The 23356-nt window shown below is 44.7% G+C and overlaps 1 protein-coding gene across 2 annotated transcripts in view; it reads right to left on the bottom strand.

The window, feature by feature from the left end:
* The window catches only part of ZNRF3 (zinc and ring finger 3), a 134254-nt gene that overhangs the window by 11965 nt on the left and 98933 nt on the right, over positions 1–23356 (bottom strand). For both annotated transcript variants that reach the window (XM_081122668.1, XM_081122669.1), the window contains exons 3-4: positions 618–692; positions 77–208 (exon numbers count right to left, since the gene is read on the bottom strand). In XM_081122668.1, coding sequence (XP_080978794.1) covers positions 77–208; positions 618–692 — 207 coding nt within the window. The remainder of the gene's footprint in view (positions 1–76; positions 209–617; positions 693–23356) is intronic.

The following is a 23356-nucleotide window of genomic DNA, read 5'->3' on the forward strand; positions in this document are numbered from 1 at the left end:
CCCAAAGCCTAAGGGGAATAAAGGTTCAGGCTGCAGCAGAGAAGGGGCTGCATGGCCGGCCAGGGTGGAGGCTCACTCGAGGGGGGCGGTGCTGAATCCTTGCTCGAGCCACTTTCTGTTTGTTGACAATGTTCATCAGCTTGATGGCATCTGCGCCCTTGACATACACCACCGGCCTCTTCAGCGGGTCTTCCGAGCCCTGGTTTAGCTAAGGGAGAAGAGACGCTCCTGGTTAGAAGATGTGCTTACTTTAAGAAGCAGGAGAGAAAAAGGCTGAAGGAAAAGGACACTAAATACCCATTTGGAAATCATCAAACTCCTCAAGCATTACAGAATTGGAGCTCCCAGATGGCAAGGCTGAGGATGATGCTTGTTCTAGGATGGACTAGGCATACTGAAGGGTCTTTGGAGATGTCCCCCAAACCCCAACTTTCCTGGCTTTTAACCCCTCTCAATAGTCTTGCCTTGGAGTATGATATCCAAGCACGGATAGCTAACATTGGCAGACAAGTGCAAAGGCCCTGAGATGAGGGTGACGTGACTATGACAAGCCAAGCTAACTAAAGGCAGTGCTTCTCTCAGGAAAATGCAGTGTTGGTGTGTCCTGAGGAGTTTACCTGGTCGATAGCTTCTGGGTTTTCAGACACATCAAAGATGACTGCAGTGGCTCCCCGTTGCACTGCTCGCTTGGCCTGGCAGAATAAAAAAGAGCAGGTTGACATTCTAGTCCTCTTACCTTTCCAGAGCTGGCCTTGGAAATAAGACCTATATTCAAATACAGAATCTGACAGTTACCAACTTATGTGACTTTGGGTAAGTTACTAACTTTCCTAAGCCTCGACTTTCCTACCTGTATAAAAAGGGGCAATGCCACCTACCTTAGGGTTCTCCTGAGATCCAAATGAATTAGAATAGGTGAAAATAAAAAACTGGGTACTCAATTAACCTTTGTCCCCTATACAGCTTAACTAAACATTAAAACTAAGCTACAAACCAACAACCTGCCCAGTCAGCATAAAGGTATTGGTTTCAGTATTTTCTGCTATGAACACAGAGCCACTGGCAACCAAAGCAAATGCCTCTGGTCCCTCTCTTGTGGTCCTTCTCTCTTCCCATGTCACCCAGCACTGCAGTTAAAATAGCCTATGGAATACTTCTGAAGGAATCTCAAGATGGTCAATTTTAATAACTGACGCATGATGAAGACCTTTGGAGACACTGTCACGAGGGAAAAGCTACAAGAAATAATTGTAAATGGGGATTTAGAGCAGTTGGCTGCCAAACCTGGCTGCACATCAAAAACCACTTGGGAAGTTTGTAAAGCAGATTTCCTGGCTCAAACCACAGAGACTGATTCAGCAGGGCTGGAGTAAGGCCCAGGAAACTGAGTTCTGAAAGTTTTCTGAGGGATTCTGATGATTTAACCACTTGGGAAACTATTGATCACAGAGATGAGATTAGAATGTTTTAGGAACAAATGAGAAGTGGTGAGATTCTTTTTTGGGGAAAAGGATTCCTTTCCATCCCAACATACCTTCTAATTTTCTGTCCAGCTAAGTGGACAATGGGGTAGAAGCTACAGAAGAAAAAGACATAAGACATAACTTTTGCTTTTAGAAACCCTAGTCTTGTTAGGGAAGTAATACAACCTCTAACACAAGGGGGGGGGGGGGTAGTGACAAAGACCAAAACTTCCTATAAGATGGGCAAATGATGGCTAATGCTTAGAGGTCAAGATAGTCCCTAGGGCCAGGGTGCTTAAGAAAGAATATAATTTGAATTTCTTCCATAAGAATAATCACTTTAAGCCCTGGGCAGTAGTAGCTCAGTAGGTTAGAGCATCATTTCAATCCCCAAGGTTGAGGGTTCGATCCCCAGCCAGGGCACAATGAATGCATAAATAAGTGGAACAACAAATCAATGTTTCCCCCGTGCCCCCCCAAATCAATAAATTTTTTTAAAAAAAGAATCATCACTCTACATGGGTGCAATATAACTGGGTGAGAATGTGACTAGACCAATGGCTCCACCAGCCCACTAGAGGGCAGTCTTATCCCACCGTTTTTACAACAAGTCCCTTCCCTGTGCTTGGTATTGAACAAGCAGGACAGTGAAATCCTCAGGGATATTGCAAAGTCCCCTTCAACTAACAAACTCGGGCACCCTGGGTGCTGCAGAAGCTGTCTTAGTTCTGCTGAGGGCTCTCTCTTGTTGATCTGAGACCCAATTTATTACTTTTAAATACATAAAGTCTCCTATGCCATTTGTTCATCCCACCCCATTTCATCACCACGCTGCAATCAGGAGTGACTGAACTGCTTTCAGCTTCAGCCTCAGTTTCCCCACCTGTAAAAGGACACAGCCTATGTCATTAAGACCAGGGCCCTTTCCAGTTCCAGTCTTGGGCACTCAACTGACTGTCCAGAGCAATGGGGAAAGAGCCGGAGTTGTCCTATCACCTGCCTCCAACAGGAGAGGGCAAGATGGCACAGTAGAGTCACTTTCCTCCATAAAGCTCTTTAGGGGCACAGACTTCTTTGACTGCAGCCAACAGCTCATGGACCCCAGAATAAGTTAGTGCTTGTGTCTTTCACACTCTCCCAAGATGTAGAAGCGCCCCAAGGAACAGCACCAAATGTGAGGTAATAAACAGGACCTCTCATTCCTTTATTTGGCTTTCATTCCACGATCAAACACATCAAACAGCACCTGAGGGGAATGTGCCTCCAGAAGCATCTTGATCAGGAGCACCTCGCACCTCCCGCTTTGATGCTGGCGCACCTGGAGAGTCTAATGGCTGTGGGACAAAAGCCTGCAAGATTGGGGAAATGTAACGCCTTCAGCCACGTGGCTTTCAGGCTTCCCTGCTCCACAAGAACGTGGAAGTCTTAGAGCTTTGGTGGTGAGGCAATGGCCCATTTGGGCAGGCACTTTCAAAAAGACATTTTAAGCATAATCTAGGAGGGTGGCCAGTCTCCTGGTTTCTACAGTGAAGAGAGCAGGTCAATATTAAGGTGCTTAAATCCCATTTATAACCTGACTTCAGAAACAACCAGGCTCATGAATGGGACCCAAGCACAAATATTTAGTTTGAGAACATGATCCTTCTCACAGTTGACTTAACTTTAAAAATCATGTTTAATGTAAGCTGCTATTAAAAATAAGGCTGCATTTCTGCATATACCAGGACTGAGCAGGGTCCTCCTGGGAACTTGACTGTTAAGAGCTGGCTCAGGATTTAAAATAGGCCACAAATAACCCGTATTTAGAAAATGACACATGTATTATACTATTCTCAAAGCAAATTAAAAAACACAGAACACTACTTGGTCACACTTTCCCCTCGCCACGTTTTCAGTTTGATTGATGATACATATTCCTTAAACCGATCTTCCTATGTTAAATCATTTACCATTTTACCTAGTCAAGCTTGGGCCAGACCATTTTAAAACCAATCTTAACCATAGTTGGGAGACTACCAGTCTTTTGATTGCCAGAAATCCTATCTTTATAACACCTAAAATTCTCAAGGTAAGAAAGGATGGGAAAGATGCAGCCTGGAGGATGTTGCTAGATCAAAGTCCCTGGAACACTGGGCAACACTAGCAGAGGGCAGTTTCCACTGGACTGTGCACAGAAGGGAACAGAAAAAAGAGTATGAGAAGGGTGTGAGCCGCAGAAAACAGGTGGGGAGTCTCAGCAAGTCCTTCCAGAAGCAGTCAAAGGCTTTGCCTTACTGACCTCTGCATGCCCTTCCCCTCCACCCCACCCACACAGGTATTTTTCTCATCTTTCATCAGCTTTGCTGCTTTGATCAGGCCAGGGCAGGTCGGCACCAGCCAGTAGGTGACCAGAAGCCCAGCAGCAGAATGTAGAATAAAAGGCTGTCAAGGTTCTTTATTTACCTTTCCAGGCCTGCAAGGCCCGAGGCTAGACAATGCCCATAGCCACTGAAACAAGTATCAAAAGTGCAAACATCTGCACACTTATAGTTTGTAAAGTACACAATTTCAAGCCCTAGAAGACAGGGTCCTACTATGGTTGGCACTTACGGCAATGCAAGGCCCCCATGATTATTCAATAAATGTTTATTCTAAATGAAAGAAAGCCTCTCTGAGACCATACTCTTGGGTTATTGCTCCCTGAATGTGAATGTGGTTTTCCCCAAAGAAGTGCTTATATCAATCTGATTGACTCTTAAATTTCTAGATGTGAACGGGGCATTCTGATGATAGTATTCCTGTTGCTACCTGTGGATGGGAAAACAGTCTAGAGACTGCTTTAGTTTTAATTAAATTCAGGAATTCCAATCAAGAATGGATCTGGCACTCTCAGTATACTCAGACTTAGTTTGGGGCTGGGTCCCACTCTATATTTACTCCCTGGAGGCCCTGGGCACGGACTCCAGTTTTCTTTTTTTCAAATTCTCACCTGAGGATATTTTTTCCATTTCTTTTCAGAGAGAGGGGAGGGGGGAGATGTGAGAGAGACACATTGATTGGTTCCCTCCCGCACACGCCCCAACCATGGCCAGGGATTGAGCCTGCAACTGAGGTACGTGCCCTTGGTCGGAATCAAACCTGGGATCCTTCAGTCCTCAAGCCGATGCTCTAACCACTGAGCAAACAGGCTAGGGCAAGAGGCCATTGTTCACCTGTTATTTCTTTGTCAAGCACTGAATGTGTTGTCCCCAGTGCCTAATCTTTATTGTATGAAAATTTTGACAAAATACAGCCTTAATGGGAAATAACACAAGAGATGACTAAAAATGTCCTTTGTCCCAAACTCCTAACGATGGGAAAAGCAAGGAAGCTGGAGTGTTAGCACTGATATGAAGACATGGGTCTTCAACCTCTTACAGGAAGTTCTGATATATAGGGGCTCCAAGTAGACTTTTTTTTAATTTCATTCTATTGAATACAATTTTTGTGGGGGTTTTTTGTTGGTTGGTTTTTTCTGCACTTATCATAAGCTTCCAACAAGTCATTAAAAATTCTTTGTAAATATTTTAAAGGCTGTGATATACCCCTTCACATACTCTACTTACGCATGTGTTTTAGATATTTGGGCTATTTCAGATTTTTATATTAACACTACATTAAATAAATCTTAGCTTACATTTTCAATTTCCTTAGGGTGGAGGTCCAGAGCCAAAGAATATGAAGGTTATTAAGAATCTTAATATTATTCACATAGGATTTTAATGCCCCTCCTTATAAACTCACACAACTCAATTTATCCGCAGTAATGACAAGAGAGGATGGCACAGGCAATACAAGACAAATTTATCAAGAGATTTAACTTTTGGGTAAACTGACCTGTTGGTAAGCTGGCTAGGAGAGGGAAGTCAGTTTAGTATTCTGCATGATACTTTACATGCAGAAAAGATAATCCAGAGTGAACTATGAGTTGGTCATACCTATCCTACTGACTCAAGGTCAAGTTCATGTGCAACCCCTCCCATAAGACTGACAAGTACTTCTCTTTAGTCAAAACAGCTCTTGTCCCTTTCTAAGCTCTAATATCTCTAAGGATTTCTCCTCTGCTTACCACTTTCTGTGATGCATTTTCCCCCAAATATGACCATCTTTAGTGTTTTTGCTACTTACAGAAGTAATATGTGCTCAATGTGAAAATTTTAATACAGCAGGTCCTTGAATGACATCATTTCGTTCTAATGTCGATGAGAGAAAAAATGTGATTCCCGGTTGGGGCTGCTGTGTGGAGTTCGCACGTTCTCCCCATGTCTGTGTGAGTTTTCTCTGGGGACTCCAGTTTCCTCCAACATTTCAAAGAGGTGCACAAGGTGAACTGATGTGCCTGTGATGTCCCAGTCTGGGGGGGGGGGGTGCGCGCACATGCACTTACACCCTAAAATGGATGGTGTCCTGTCCAGGGTGGGTTCCTACCTTGGGCCCTGAGCAGGCTCTGGCCACCTGCAACCCTAAACTGGAATAAGCGGGTTGAAAAAGAATTATCTTCTTGTTTTTATTCATCTTTCTTAAATGTTTATTTCAATGATTAATATTAGAAGTGTTTTAGGTCTTTATTTAGAAGTTGGGTGGTGTTTTGTGACCAGAAATACGCTTTAGGAGCTTAGTTAGCTCTTGTTTATATAAATTAGCCGATGGTCCAATTAGTTTTGTTATCTGTCGTTTGGCTTAAAGTTGTAGTTTCCAAGACCCTATGGATGATGTTAAGCGAGGACTTACTGTGATTCTGAAATTAAAGCAAAATATAGTTCACCTATACCCCAGTTTTATAACAGTGTGGTTTATATACTTTCATGTGGTTTTTTTAAATCCATACATTAGCAGTAATAAAATGCATATGTACATATCAAAATAACACTTAAAAATAAATTGAATGTATATACTGTTCTGTACTCTATTTCCCCCCTTAATGCGACAATTTACTCAACAATATTATAAGCACTGATGTAGAAAAATGTTCATTCTTCTTACCAGCTAAATATATCATTCTATTATATGGTTGTACCAGAGTTTAAGACTTGCCCCCTGACAGGCATTAGAGGATTTCTAACTTTTCTCTATTATAAACAGTGCTGTATTTACATTCTCATACTTACATCCTAGTGGCATCCATCCTTAAAATAAATAGCCACAAGAGATCCTGCTCAGTCAAAGGGCACAGACATCTTACATGTGAATGCCTCATGTTGGTGCTAGGCTAACCTGCCCTTGGGGTCTAATGGAGCCAGGAGGTAGCTCTTCTGACCAGTCTGTGTGCCCCATAAAGCCTAGCAAAGCAGATTGCCCTGGGACTGTCCATACTAGACCAATTAACATAGTAGGTGGGAACAGAGGTTAATTCTATTTGTAGCGCCATTTATGAATTTATTTAACAGTAGTAATTAACCAGTTACTATGTGTGCTAGGCCCTGGGGATACATACAGCAGTGAGCAGCAGGGTGGCAGACCTCTCTGAAGAGGCCAAGGGAGTCATAAGGAATAGTCTTGACAGTTTAGTTTCATGGACAAATGAGTAAGATATTACAACTATGGGATCACTTAGTCCATGTCCCTATAGGAGCTTTTCCCAAAGTACGATCAGGGGATGGCAGATTTTCTTGGTTAGTGTCCTTTGAGAAATGCTGAATATTCTTGAGTTGTTACCTCTGACACTTACAGAGTACATTAGTATGCTAGAGGCTCTTTGTACCTGGCATCCCCAATTTTTTGGACATAGATGCTTCTTACAGCAACTCCCATCAACACCCTTCCTCCCATGGGAGACGTTTTGGGACCCACTGTGTATGCTTCATGGTACACTAAGATAAGAGGAACTATCATCCCCCAATCACTCCGCTGCTCTAACTCACAGGAAGAAGACTGAGGGATGTGACAGAGACCTACATTTTGATCTGGAAAACAATGATGTGTAAAGAATATACACATAGCAATTTTAATGAGATGGTTATTGGTGTGAAAACATTCAATTATACAGTTCAATCTGCCAAGTATTTAAGAGGGCCAACTGTCTGCCAGGCACCCCAGGAAAGATACAAGCCAGGACCTTCTATAAGTGTCTGTCATTACACACCTGCTGCTGTCCTATAGGGAGAGAGAGATCTTGCTTAGCATTGAGTGCGCAGAGAGGTCTCTCCCCTTCTTATCCAACCGGGAGTTCACTTGTGGCTCTCCTCTGACACGCTTCTAACAGTATGACCCAAGGTGGCAGAAACCATAATTGTGGAGAATCCAAAATGGCACCAGAGGCCAAGGTCTTGGTTCCTATGACTTGGCATCAACATTTTGCTTCAACTTGGGTTCCCAAGTTCTTTCCATGGCTATTCCCAGAGCAGAGCAGACTGTCCCAGACATCTATGGGTCATTTCTTGCTCAGGCTGATATGGATGCATGGAGTCTTGCAATGAGCTTACCCTTCACCCAGTGCTTACCTTCCTGCAACCTGGGCTCCCTCCTCAAGGAAGTGTCCTCCCCCACCCCCGGAGGGGGCCAAGCAAGCTCTCTGTCCTCACCCCTACGCTCAACTGCTTACCACGTTTTGCTGACTCCATCTTCCAAATCCATCCACTGTTTTTCCATCCCCACTGCTGCCACCCTGTCTAGGACACCAAACTTTTCACATGACTCACAATATCCTCCCTGCCCATCCCGCCTGCCCCCCAGTATGGTCTTCATTCAGCAACAGAAGGACCTTTCTAAGTCACTGATCTGACCTGTACCACTCTCCTTGAATGACTCTGCGCTACTCTTAGGATAAGACGTGACCTACTCACTGCTTATCACAAACTCAACACTCCAGGCCCAATCTAACTAGGCTGAGCTTCTATGAGTTCTCTGACCGCCTGCATCCTTCCCACTGAGGACTGCACAACCTCCCCCGCCCCGACACTGGCCTTTATCTCTTCTCCTTCGGCTTAGTTCTTACTCCCTCGGCACTGTCAGTACCTGCGCCCCACCATTGCGGCACTTATGACATCACACTGTAATTGTTGACTTAAAGGGCCTCCCTCACTAGAGGGCAGCCAATGTGTCAGACTTCTTTCCAGCTGAATCCCCAGAATCCAGCAAAGGGCCTGGCAGAGGGTAAAAGGTCAAGAAATGTTTGTTGATTAACCTAAAAAGGATCAGCTTTTGCCCTCGGGGTTAGCATCAAATACCCTGGGCCCTGGCCTCTAAGCACAGACTATCACTCCTGGCCACCTGATCTTTGACTCTGAAATTGAGAAAGTCCATTCTCTACCAGACCTTCTTGGAAATCAAGATTGTCTGCACTTCAGATTTCCAGGATTTGCTTTCTTATTAACCAAGGCAGATCTTCTGCTATAGTGTTTGCTGGTGGGCCTTTGATTGGTGGTTGGTTCTCATTCAGGTTTCACTGTCTCCAGGCAACTTTGGGCCCAGCCACTGAAAGTGTCTGCCTGGTTGTAGATCTTTATCAGGCCCCAGGCCTCTGTGTGAGCACATCTTTGAATTCAAAGCTCATAGAAAACAAGTCTGTGCACTTGCAGTGTTTGTTCCTTCCACTCTTGGGAGGAATGCAAGCCCCCTTTAGAACTCTCACCAAAGGAAAGTCGACAAAATGACCACCCCTGGGCATATCCGCAGGAATGAGTGGCACAAGATGTGGATTTTTAGTTTCCTTCCATTATCACTTAGGTGACCTAAAAGACCAATGGAGTCAACCCTGAAACTTGTGGAGAAAGATTGCCTGCACCAAATAGGCCCATCCAGGAAAGTTCTTGGACGCTGGCCTGCCTTCCCCACCTGATGTGAAGATCTGGAGCTTGGCTTTCTGGGTGAACTGGTGGCAGATTCCAAACTCCCAACTCAATGGTTTGGGGTAATGAGACTAAAACACAGGCTTGAGAGGCACGTCGCCTAAGGCCTGAGCCTTGCACACATCATTGCTATAAACGCAGGGAACCAGTAACAAGCCCTGCTTATGCTGCCACTGCAGGAGGGCCTGCTCCTGTGGTCTGGGAGAGGCAAGGGACTGTGAACACCGATGGAGGCCAACCAGCCAGTCCCAGAGACTGGCCACGCCTGACGCCCATCAGTCCCTCTTGGCTGGTCCTACCCAAGTCCAAAGAGCGGGGGCTCACAGGGTCCCTTTATACCCCTCCCTCTGGAGGCCACTAAGTGGATTTCAAACCCTCTCTCCTCACTTTTTCCTTTCCTCCTCCCCCATGTTCTTCACTTAGTGACCACCCAGGCACCAGGCTCTAGATCACTCTGGTCGCTGCTGTTCCCTGAAGCATGAGTCACTGTATGACAGGGGACTCTCCTGCCTGGCACAGGGGCTTGTAAGGCCCGTCTCACCCAGGCCCTGTTTTCCTACAGAAACCTTTCATTCCATAGGAAATGAGGTCACACACCACAGCACATGGGTAACTGGTAAGAAAATCCTGGTGCCCAGAATGGGGCGGGTGTCAGAAGAAAGTGGGAGGGGAAGGACCCTCACACACACAAACCACCAGGGGAACCACCTGCCACTCTGGGGGAATTTGTATGGAGGGAGTACACACAACTTAAAAAATAACCTGGTTTCTTTTTTACCAAACCAAACTTGTAGGGCGTTTGCTTAGTTTGCTTTCATGACTTGCAGCCTCTAATCCACCACCTAAAGGAGATCAACACACAAAACAGTCGCAGGAGAACCAGGGCATGGGTGGGGGTTTGTTGGGTGGCCTGGCAGTTTCACTTTCAGGGGGGGAAAGGAGCTGGGCTCAGGGTAAGGGTGGGTGGTGCAGCACTGTCCGCTCCACTGGTTCCTCGCTCCAGGGCTTGGCTACAGCCCGGCCTGACCTTCCAGGTTTCCCTGGCAGAAGATCAAAGCAATGAAGCCACAAACACGGCTCAGAACTCGGAGGCCCCCACGGCCTCCCCCGGGGTCCCTCCTCCCCTTCCACCCCTCCAGCCAAGCTTCTCCACGCCCACCCCAAGGTCCCTCCCCCTCTGCTTCCCCACGCCCCCCAGTCCCTTCCCCACCCCGTGGGGCGGTCTTTGGGGGCGGGCTCCCATCCGGCCTTCTATGACCCTACCCGGCTGGCCGCACCCCTCCCACCAGGGGAAGGTATTTCTCGGCATAATTAAAGTCATTAAGCCTCCAAAGGCTCCTGTCGGCTGCTGGTTCTGAGCTCCGGAACGAAGATGATGCATGTTAAGTCCTAGTTAAGATTATGCTGATCTATTTTGGAGACATGTAGCAGCGAGAATTCAGCGGTTAAGTTAGTGGTTAAGGCTGCCTAAGTTTAAATAGTGTTATTTATTCTCAAAATATGTAGCAGCCCCACTTAATTTCTCCTAATTAAAGGAACCGGCAGAAGCGGCTGCAGTCCACAGCCATGTCACGGCGCCATTACACAGGTTGGTACCCTTTTCACAATCAGAAAATACTGGGTGTCAAAAGGAAATGCGTTTCCCTAGATCTTAATCTTAAACATAGACATTTAGACTAGTTCCAAAAAACACAATGATCCTCTTTGTTTTAACACCTGACAAGGAGCACCAAAAACCCAGGAAGCCTGTCCACACCCTCCTTTCCACTGCCACTGCTGGGTGAAGGGGAAAATGTCTGCAGTTGGGTTGTTTCATGAGATGTCTGTGCCTGGAAGAGAAACTTCTGGAAGAACTTGTTTGCTGCTATCTTGAGTTCAGTTTCCAGAAGTCCCACTTCAGGCCAAATTGTATAAAGTCAATTAAAAACTTCAAAAAGGACCACCCCCTTCTCTGCATATGGCAGCTAACACTTGTTTTATTATAAACAAGTGTTAATTAGGTGGCGGAATCAGGCTTAACAAGGAACAACAGTGTCTGCAAAGTCCCTAGTGTACCCTCCCTTTTGCCATGAGAGGTGGAGGACAGGCTCTCTTTGAAGGCTGAGGACTGAGCCCCTCCCTGCTGGAGCCATCAAGCAGGGCAAACTTGGTTCTTAGCCTTGGCCCATTGAGGAGCCAACTGGGGAGATTTAAAAAATATCCAGGCCTGAGCCCTGCCCCTAGAGATGATGATTTCACCTATGTGGAATGGAACCTAGGCAGCAATATTTTTCCAAAAATTTCTCAGTTTTAAAATTTAGGTAGGGCTGAGAACCACTGGGCCCCAAACTGCGCGAAGCCTCTGGGATGGGTGTCAAATGCACAACCTGGGGACCCTCTCCTGATGCAGTTGGACTGGTGTAGGTCCAGAAGCTATCTGATCAGCACCCCAGGCAAATACATATCATGCTAAGGCAAAGGAAAACATTGGAGAATTCCTGAATCAGGTGGTAAACTGGAAGAAAAAAAAAGGATTATTTTGATTATATGATATTCTTATTTTTATTAGAGATAGGGAATCTGAATGAAAAAACTTTTGCATGTCCAAAGTAGGCTTACTCCTAACATTTGTGGGACTTCGGACAAGAGCTAACAAACCATTAAATAAAATATATCCTACCCTTCTATCTTGATATATATGCCCTCATAAAGACCCGAAAGGTCAGGTTCTATGGGATTTCTCTCCTTGGAGCTCCTCAATAGAACATGTCAGTGCGGAGAAAGCTGACCTCCTCACCATCACTTTCAATGGGGACTTAAACATGAGTGGACCCCCCAGCCTAGAGGCCAAGGTCTGTCTACCCTTTTTGGGAAGAGGGGTATGCTGCCAGGCAGTCTGCCCCCAGAAGGGTGTCCTGGAGAAGTGGTCTACAAGGTCTGCAAGCCAGCACAGGGTCATCTTGGGGGAATTTGGGGATCCTGGGAATGGTTTAGAAAGGGGCTTCCCCCTTGACCTCTTCATCGGGTGGGCCAGAAGTTTTAGAAGCCGAACCTTACAGCAGGGCCTCTCTTGCCTGGTCTTGGGGCAGTACTGGCCCAAAGCATCAGACTCCAAGACGGGAAAGTAAGGAAAGGACCTGTTATGCACCAGGCAAGGCAGTGAGTGCTTTCAAATGGCACTGAATCTGCACAGCAACTCTGCAGGCACGGTGGTGTTGATCCCTACTTGACAGCTGGATGCTCAGAGGTTATGTTGCACAGCCACGAAGTAGAGAGGTGACATTTGACCTCAGTCTCTCTGTATAATCCCAGGCTAGAGAAAACTCGTGTTATCCTCGGGGTTTCCAAAATCAAGCATGATGGAGATGTGTGCACATATATAAATATGAATGCTGAAACTCCAAGCAGTCCATTAAGCTTATCTAAGTGTTGCATTTCCCAATCTCACAAGGAAATTCCAGATCACTCTTAGCCTAACCCATTTGGATTCTCATTTTTAAAATTCCCTTTACAAATGTCGTGCAGCTCATATATATAGTCAACATAAGGAGGGTTGGCAAGGTGGAAAGTTCTGCTTTTGTCCAGGATTAGCTGCTGAAAGCTCAGGTCTGTTTCGTCGGAGGTTATTCCATTCAAAGAAGTTCTATCAATTGCCATTTTAGCCAATGCAAGCTCACAAACAGTACAACTTCCCCTCCTATACTTCTTAAGGACCTATCTAGATTGTTTCAAAATGGTCCTCCATGTATCCTATTTTATGGATTGACTCTCTGTATCTGTGACTTTGTATTATTAGAATACAAATCTCTTCACAACAAAATCAGTAACAGCAACAGAACCAAATCCCTCCCTCCCTCCCTCCCTCCCTCCCTCCCTCCCTCCCTCCCTCCCTCCCTCCCCCCCCTTTCTCTAACAGCAGAGTTGCAAGGCCCCTCTCACCTGCTATTCTAATCTGGGTGCAGTTTGAGGACACCCCTAACCAAGGTGAGCTTGAGGAAGAAAACAGCCTGAAGGTGACCCGTGAATAGGTGGGCCAACCCAAGTTCTTTCTAGCACTGCCATGGTGGTTGGGCAGGGGGAGGAGTTGTCACCTGGCATTGCTTGGGCTGAAGTCCTGGCTCACCTTACTAGATCTTGTGACTGAGCAGACGTGATGATCTTTTGGTGCTTCCATTTGGTCACCTGTACAATGGGATAATACTAATAGGAAGTGCTCTCACAGTTGTTGGGAGACTAGATGAGAAGATGCCTGGCACATGGTAAGCATTTAGGCACAATCTTCCTCCTCTGGACATGGCATATACACTATGTGTGTCTCCTTTGGGCACTGGGCCCTTCCCTTGACTGTGTGAGTACAGGATTTTTCTCTTCTCCAGGAAGGAGAGTTGAGGCACCGTGTCACCTCCTGCAGGCCCAATTCCCAGAGAGTAGCAGGCACTCAAGAGTCACAGTGACTCTACCTTCTGAAGGGTTCTGGAAGATGATGTGACTGTGCTGCACTTCATATACACACAGAGCATCAAGTTTAGGTCAAGAAATGATGCCATGGCACAAAACAGGAAGAAGGTGGTCAGTGGCTGTCATCCCAATGGCATATGGGAACATCCTGGGGAGTTTTTAAAAAAATACAGGGTCCGACCCCTCCCTGGAGACTGAGAGGCGCTGAGATGGAGGTGGACCTGGCCTCTAGGTTTGAAAGCTCTCTGGGCTGATTCTTAGGCACAGCCAAGATGGGTAACCACAATACCAGGACCCTAAGGAAGTCAGGAGACAGGGTGACAGAGAATGTACTTTCTAATCCCAACTCATCAATCCCTTGTTCCTCCCCTCCCAGAATTGCCAGATTCCTTTCTCAGTTATAGTACTTGGTTCTAGAAACCCACTAATGCTATTCTAACTCAGATGTAAGGAAAGCCCTTTTTTAGAAGAAAAATATGTTTCAAGGCAGTAAAAAACTGAGGTTCTTGTGATGTGTGGCTGTGGGAATGATATCCCCTAAAGCAAAAGCTTGGGTTCCTCACAATCTTGGAGTCTTGGGGTCAGCCCCTAGCATGGCACCTGGAAGCCAGCAGGTAGCAAATGCTGCAAGGCACAAATGCTGGGGGGAGGGGTTGAGGGCACAACAGCCATTGTCTGTCCCATATGGGGCAAGATTTTGGGGTTCACAGCAGAGGTTCCCTCGGCTAGGCCTTTGGCTTCAATGATGTTTGACTCCACAGGGGTCCCAGGACCTTGAACAAGGGCAGGACAGAGCAATAGAATGCAAGTTCCAGAAGTCTTCTGTGATAACAAGACGATAAAAATTCAAAAAGATGAGAATCTGAAGGATACCATTTTCAAGTTTAAGTCCCATTTTCTTCACAAAACACATGCTTTCAAACATACTTTGAACTGAGTTAACCAAGTCACAGAACTTGGATGCCAACTGCTCAATTAATACCCACTTCTCTGCAATAAGTTATGATAGCTTTTGCCCTTGGGAACAATTCTAGTGACAGGAACTGGGGATGTGGAGAGGGGATACTGGCTCTAGCAGCTGAGATCATAGGTTAGGCTGTTAAATACAGTATGAGTTAAACCCAGAAAGGCCATATTTTAGTGTTTAATTAGAAGAAGCAGCCCTAAATCCCATTTCTACAGGCCAACAAATTGAAGACCATAATGAAACTACAGTCTTTATTTTTTCCAAATGCATTGCAGTCCTGGTACTCAATAAATAGTCATCACAATGGTAGTGATGACGGAAGGGGAAGGAAAAAAGCCGAACAAGCACCAGGCTGGCCTTCCTCAGGCCAAGAACGGACATGAGCTGGAGAACCAGATGTTCTTGGGCATCTCTACCAGGTGTCAGGGTTATAGCAATAGTACTTTCTGTTCCTGGGTTAACAGTCCCATCCATGCCCCTTTGCCTGGGCTGCAAAGCAGTTGGGGGGGAGGGGTGTGTTCTCACCTGTACAGAGTGAGCAATCTACTGATTTAGAGAAATGGAGTTAGACCAACAAGGAAAACAAATGAACCAAGAGCTAGAATTGTGTGAGACCACCTTGAAAGATGCTCAAAACAGGGCTGAAATAGATGAGCTTGGATGGGCGTGATGTGTTATGGGCTGGCATGGTCAGGAAGGGCTTCATAAAGACCAAGCTGCCTGAATGAAGGGAAGGCTGGCCAGGAGCTGGGTACACAAGGTGCTGCTGAGGCTGCAGACCCTTTGGTCACACACCAAGTATCAGAAGGAAAGAGATTTGCAAAAGGTGGTACTTGATTATGTATCATTAGTCCATTCTCAAGGCCATTATATAAATGTTGACTGCTATTTATTGACTAGCCTTTTTTTTTGTAGCAGTCAGCATGCCCACAGGTTAGTTTCTGATACACAGCATCCAAGCAGCCCCTGTGGTTTACTGCAATTTTTTCATCACTAACTGAAATTTTATTTTCTCTGGAAGGGGTTTCCTGACCCCTATACAAGGTTCAGTCTGGGAGCTACGTTGCTTCTAGGCAAGACACTTAATTGTAAGTGATGTCTTTCCCAGGATTTGTTAATTTAGCACGTATTTACTGAATACCTACCCTGATGGTATAGTCGTATGCTGAAAAGACCCAGTCCAAAAGATCTAGTCTCTCTTTTCAAGGAGCTCCAGTAGTCACACTAGGGGCCCTGTGAGCACAACAAATACTCCTTGAAGAGAGAGGGAGAGAGGGGGAGGAAGAGGAGGAAAAGTACTTGCTGACAGAGTCCACATGTCTCTACCTTATGTCAGATCTCAATTCATCCTATGAATGGCACACCTCAACAGTATAGGCATGCTGCCTCGGAACCCTCACTCAGCAAATATTAAAATATCTACTCAATATGAACACTCACATCCAACAACAAATATACAGGCAATTATTATTTCAAGAAGACAGATTAAATTTTTTTTTTTTTTAAATATATCTTTATTGATTTCAGAGAGAGGAAAGGAGAGGGAGAGAGAGAGACAGAAACATCAATGATGAGAGAGTCATTGATCGAGCCCGCAACCCGGGCATGTGCCCTGACCGGGAATCGAACCCTGATCGCCTGGATCCCAGGTCGACGCTCAACCGCTGAGCCACCCCCGGCCGGGCGAGACAGATTAATTTTAAAGTATAGTTTGCTAGCCTTTAACAGTGCGGAAAATTGGGGGGGAAAAAACAAAAACACCCAGTTAATGCCTTTAAAAGTCATTACAGTGAAAGATACTAAAAGGGACTATGAACCACAGAAAGGTGGAGTTGGGCTAGATCACTTCCTTTGGTCAATAATAGGTTGATGACTGTCATTAAGAAAAGGACTTCTTGTTAAGGAACACCTTAATCCCAGGAAAAGGAAAGAGTAAAAAGGTTATATTAAGGGAATCAGGGATAATCTCTATCAATTACCCAGAGCCTTTCCTGTTGGGGAAGTCTCAAAAAGAACAGGAAAAGAGCTGGGTCATGATCCAGGTGCTTACCCTTTGTTTTATGATCCAGGAGTTTGGCAGTCTGGTTTGTGGGTAAGAGGAGACAGCTAAAAGACTACAGGTGCTGTGTAACCCCCCAGAACACAGATAATTGAAGACTACGCCAACTATCATGAGGGCATGGGGACTGGCTGGCATCATTTTGAGGCTAAACAAGTCAAAATGCATACCCTCCAAGTGGCTGATGAGCCAAAGCCAGAAGAGAGACTGATCCTACTTCTCCTGGCCCCAAGAGCCAAGGTGGCCCCCTGAAGAGTCACTGCAGTCCTCATGCACAGGGACAAAGGGGGCCGCTTAAGCAACAGTGACCTCGACTATGGTCCACCTGAATCGATTAAGGGCCTCTCTGTCCTGGAATGGGATTAAAGAGCACCTAGTCCCATGTCCTAGCTTTTCAAAGGATGCAGCGACTTCCCAAGGTCAGAATATGCTGGCAGCAGGGAAGGGTGTTCAACTCAGAACTGACTGTATCCTGTGAACCCTGCCCCCACTTCTTTATAGTCCATTAAGTTTTGTCATGTCCAAGTTTTTACTTTTGGGGGGGAAATAATAACTTAAGGGAATCAAATGTTAATTTTCCATAAATATTAAAAGGTATATTTAACCAGTGCCTATTAGTAAGAACATAAATATTTTGTGTATTATTTTAAGCAACCGTTGCTAAAACATTCCTATACTAAGAGATCTGAAGCAGAACATTTAAGGAAAGAATTTTAAAAGATGATTTGTGAAAGGAAGAAGGTTGACTATAATGGTCATGCTTGAGGACAGGTGTACCTACATTAGCTTAGAAAGATAGAGTCTTGAAAAGTAGTGTAAATTTAAATAATTTCAAGTGTACCAATTGAGTTCACTATAAAATAAATCCTCAAGTGAGTACTTTTGAAACAATAACAGAAGTCCCCTCATTTCCCCCCCATATACTGAGTTTGCTTCTACTGAGGTTAGGCCATAATTCAAACTTCTAAAACACAGAATTAACTGAAGCCAGAGCCTTTCAGAGAGCACCCAGCCCCTGCCATTTTGCGGGTAGCACCATCACATACATAGTCCTATTCTCATTATGTCATGAACATATGCTACATTAAGATATGATGGTGGGCAAGGACCAACTAAGACTTAGAAATACTAGGTACCCCGGGGCCCCAAGCCCTACTTCAGTTTTAGCCTTGGGAGAAAGTATCTCCAGGATCAGGGTCTGACAGTCAAGAAGAGGTAAGGTTTGGGGGTCACGTTAACAGCTAACAGATGAAGTTATAGATTAACTCATCACTGGCATTAGTTGGTTAATGTACAATTTTGTAAGTAACTTCAATAGTCCTGGCCCAAGTTCAGAGTAAAAAAAGCAGTGTTCCCTTTTCTTATTTAAAATTTTAAAAGTAATAAAAAGGAATAAACTACTGATACAACCAACATGCGTGAATCTCAAGGTAATTATGCCGAGTTGAAGGAGCCAGATAAAGAGTAGGTATTGTATAATTTTATTTATATCAAACTATAGTAGGAGAAAGAAGAGAATGGTTGGGGATTGGTTAGGGACAAAGAGGAGAGGGAGGGAAGGGCTTCAAAGGCACTTGAGGGAACTTTTTTTGGAGGGATGGGAAGTTCAGTATCTTGATGTGTGTCAAAACTTATCAAACTGTACACTTTAAATATGTGCTGTTTATTATTATCTATTATACTTCAATAAAGAACTTTTTTTAAAAAACGGGTGGTGGGAGACAAATAACTATCATGTGAATGCTGTTAATTTTAGTTAATAGAGGAAAATTCTAAAGAGGGGAACGGAGAAGGATAGACAGAAACATCGATGAGAGAGAAGCATCGATGAGAGAGAAACATCGGATCGGTTGCCTCCTGCACGCCCTCTACTGGGGATCAAGCCCCAAACCCGGACAAGTGCCCTGACAGGGAATCAAACCGGTGACCTCTTGGTTCATGGGTCAATGCTCAACCACTGAGACACTCTAGCCGGGCAGGTCCTCATAATTTAAATTGCTCCATTGTGATCTTCAGTTCTTCCTGGCTCAATTGAGAGATATAGGATTGACCCAAAGAATCACATAGCTCCTGCTGCCAAATGTTACAAGAAATTCACACCTGTCAGAGCAGACTGGGGGGGGGGGGGCACAATACTTTGCAGCTCCTTCCATCAAGAGGTGGAGTTTATTTCTACAGCCTCTGAATCTGGGTTTGGCCATGTGACTTTGGAAAATGGTTCATTAGCAAATATGATGCATGCAAGGGCTTGAAAAGTGTCTGTATATTGGGCTTGTCCTCTTTTGCTACTGGGAAGCAAGACTACCATGTGATGAAGCCTGGGCTAGCCTTTTGGATGATGAGAGACCACATGTCGAAAGGGCACAGCTGTTCCAAGTGAGGCCCCAGAAAACCAAAACAGATCACAGAGATCAGCCAAGCTGGCCCAGACCAGAACGGCCAGGCTGACCCACAAAATCATGAACAAATGAAAACCATTGCTGTCTTTAAAATACTAAGTTTCACAGCAGTTTGTTATGCAGCACAAACTAATTGATACACTTGTTAACTGAATGCTCAACAAGATCATGCTACCTCACTTGGGTTGTCCTCTGTGCTATTCCACAATCCTGTTAACACTGCTTTGTGCTCATGAACCTGTTTCACTTCTCTCTCGGATGTTCAGGTTCCCTTTGCTGACTCTTACACGGCCCCACTCACTCACTGCTTGCCGCTGGACATTTCCATACACTAATGTCCTATTTACATCTCTTTCCTTACCTCCTCCTCAGTCTCTATTGGCTTTCTCCTCTCATCACCCCTTGTTCCAAGCTTTCCTTGAAGCCCTGGGCTGGTCCCCTTTCTCTTCCTAGTCTACACTTTCTTCCTGGACAAGCTCACTCAGATTCTTGGTGTGAACACACACTCCCACCTAATGATTTCCCAACTTCATCTCAGCCCTGACCCCTTCCTTGAATTCTAGGGCTCCATTCCATCCAACACAACCAAAATCGGTCACCAAGTTTCTCTCAAAGCAACATTACTTGTCTCATATTAATGGAACAGCCCTCATGCTAATCCAGAAACCTAAGTCTTCTTTCCTTCCTCTCACAGACCTTTTCTCTTCTGCCCTCCACTTCCAATTTGCTTAATTCTGCCTCCATAATGGATCCCTCTTCAGTAGGTTCTCCCTTTGCATCTGCGCTACCCTGAATCGCAGGAGTTTCCCTGCCTCCAGTCTTTTTCCAGTTCATCCCATACATAATATGCCCGGTTACTCTCTTGCCCTTTTCAGATTCTAGTCCCATTTCCTCTCCTTAGTGATCAAAACTCACCTTAGTTTGGATTCATTCTACCTGGCCTACCTCTTCTCCCACTGTATACCTCTGAGCACTGTGTGCTCCAACCAAACAGTTACCCCATTTCTGAAAATTAAGACACACAAACACTTTCTTGCTTAGGTTATTCCTTTTACCTTAATTGCTCTCCTGGACCCTTTTCTATCCTTCAAAGCACTTTTCATGCTCAAGTACTCACCGAACAGTCTTTCTCTGGATAGCCCTGCTCAATTTTTCAGAATCATCTCTATAGCACTGTAGCCTCCATGGGAGGCCCTCTTTCCTTCTTCGTATTTGTGGTTTGACCATCAAAAAATACTGGTCTGTGCTCACACTTGATTCACTCAACCTTCCACAGACAACCTTGATGGTATTTCCCCAACAGTTTCAAATCATACAATGGTAATCACAAACTCAACTGCCCACAGGGGCCAGGTGTAAGACTGATGGCAATGGATATGTTTCTATAGCGTGAGGAAAACAGCAGAGTGGTGGGGACTGTGGCAAGCTGGACAGTGCATGGCTGTCCAATGGAGGCAGCTTCCACACAGCTCATGCTACCTTTATCAGAGGGATGGGGCACCAGCATTGCCAGACTTTCTGATTTGTCAAGAGAAGGTAGAAATGTGGATTTTTATATTAAATCTTTCAACGTTAGTGTTTACAACTGATTTATACTTCAGACATTGTGCAGGTATACCTCGAGTGGTCAATGTCTCACCTCTCAGACCTTCAACAAACCCACAGATCTCTCCCTGGAAAACATCCCACCTTCAGGAATGGAAATCAATGAGTGGGCTCCAGAAGAGGGCTGAGTCTGTCTCTGCCACACACCAGCTCTGCCCCAAAGATCAGTTTATCTAGAATACAAGGAACTAGATAACCTTTCTTTCTAACGAAGCGTTACTTTTCTTTCCCATTTCAAGTTTCTTGCATGAAACATGTTGCAGAGGTGGCTTAACTGTCCCAGTGGGCACAACCCCTAGGACCCTTTGGGGAGCTTCATATAGGAAGGAAGTTTCTCCAGCAAAGTCACAATGATCTAAGATACAACAATCCCACTCTGCTCACAGCTCACCCCAACATAAGCCAGCACTTACTCAGCTGGGGCAAATTCTTTAAATCAGAATATGAATAACGTCTCATTTGAAACTCCCTGGTTAATCGGTAATCACCCTTAAATACTAACAGGTCACTCACATACGAAGGAACAAATACACTTCTGTTTCCATTGCCTCTAACAGGTAATTTGCAAAAATCCCTAAATTCAAACTCTATCTCAAGTCTCATTAAATTAACCCTTAAGTTTAAGTCCCTTAAATTAACCTTCATTGAACAAGTGAAAGGATGGCCTCATTTAGGCTTTTCCTACTATAATTATTCAGTGTTAGCAAGACTTTACTTAGTAGAACAAACAAAGGAAGTGGGTTCTAGTATAATCTTTTATTTGCTAGAGTTCCCACCTCTTGCCCTAGCAAAGCCTTGTTTTTTCATTCACTTTTTTTCTAAAGAGAAAGTTCTCTAGCCCATTACAACCTATCTCCACCCTTTCATCTTCCTTAGGTGGTCAAATAGCACTTCACCTTCCCAAATGCACCCATCATGGGCTGAGAGGACAATTTATTCCTCTGTTCTCCAGATTTTCATGGGAACATGAGGTCAATGCACTGGGAAGCTCTGCGTGAACTGTGACAACGACCTTTTAGTAATGATCAGTTGACCTCTTGCAACATTATTTAGTTTGGAGTATAAAATACAACCCTCAAAAGCCAAAGCAGCTTTAGTTTTAATCATTTCTCCCCCCTTCCTTCCTTCCTTCTTAAAACCACTAGGCGAGGGAAAGAAGTCTAGAAGGAAGGATATTAACCCAAAGCAAGACACTAAAACCCAATTTTGATTAAACTCTGGATTTCTTAGGCGACAACTAAGCATTAAAAAAAATCAAGTGGTGAGTCTTAGCAATTATTAGAATACAGGTTTTGCATACATGTCCTTTTACATCACACAGCATATTCTATTAACTTTCAGAGTTTAAAAGCAATTGCCACAAAAGTAAAGTAAGATAATATTTAACAAGACACCTAAAATAAGCAGTTAACTTTGGCAGAATTTGTGTGCCCTCATTTTATTACTTAACAGATAGGATATAAATGCTTGCATGATGGTTAGAAAATGACAGGAAGCACAGGAAACAAGAGAGCACACTTCACAGATGTGCCTGAGGAACAGATGACGGAGCTGGTAGATGAGCAGAGGTAGGCAAGCTACGATGTGGTAAGGGGTGGGGACAGTCTTCTCTTCTTCCAGGAGCCTTGACTCTGGGCTCTCAGCTCCAGGCAGCCTATGCAGAGACTCCCCACATACCCTCTTATCCGTTTATTTTGCACTACATACCACAATCTGCAGTTAGCCTGGTGTGTGTGTGTGTGTGTGTGTGTGTGTGTGTGTACTTGCTATATTGTCTCTGCATCCCCTCTACTGACTGTGAGCCCCATAAGGGCAGGGGACTTGTCTATTTGAGTCACCACTGACTGTATCAGCAGCATCTAGCACATGACCTAGGACATAAGAGGTACTTAATGAATGTAGCATCTAAAAATGAATTCCAAAGAAGTAGTCCGTTCTTCTACACGGAGCTACAAAAGGGAACTGCTTAGAGTCAAGCTCAATGCATCTTTTCAGGGAATTCTGTTTCCTGTCAAATGAAGAGACTGCAGTAAGACGGTCTGCAAGCTCTTGTCCCCACCCTGGCTTTTGTGCAGTGCTGCTGAACTGCCCTTGGCTCAGGGATCCCATATACAAGAGTCACATCACTGAAGCCTGTCTTATAGCTCAAGCAGACCAAGGGGCTTCTGCTACCAGGAAAATTGCTGAGGGCTTGTGGGGAATTAACAAATGACTTCAGATGACTGAGTGACATCAAAGATGCCACTACTATTACTTGCCTTGTTCAAAATAACAAAAATAAATGCAATTTTTTTAAATGGGGGGGGGAGGGGGGAACAACACAACCCAAAAGCAAGAAAAATAACAGTGTTAATAAGAAGCACATTTCTCAGCTCTTCCTGGGTACAAGGTTTTGGCTAGGATCCTCACTGTTGTCTGTTGTCACAGCAGCACTTGAGATATCTGTATAACTTTACGGCAACATGGAAATGACCGGGGCAGAGGAAAAATACAGGGAAAAGATATTTAGGGAACAATATAAAGACTATTAAGACTTTTGCACAGTTTTGTTTGTTTTTTTCCTGAGCATGGAGATAATTTTTACCATTTTTTACATGCTCAGCTGTACTGGAAAGCTACCT

This window comes from Miniopterus schreibersii (genome assembly GCF_964146895.1).
Source record: "Miniopterus schreibersii genome assembly, chromosome: 20".
Taxonomy (NCBI): Eukaryota; Metazoa; Chordata; class Mammalia; order Chiroptera; family Miniopteridae; genus Miniopterus; species Miniopterus schreibersii.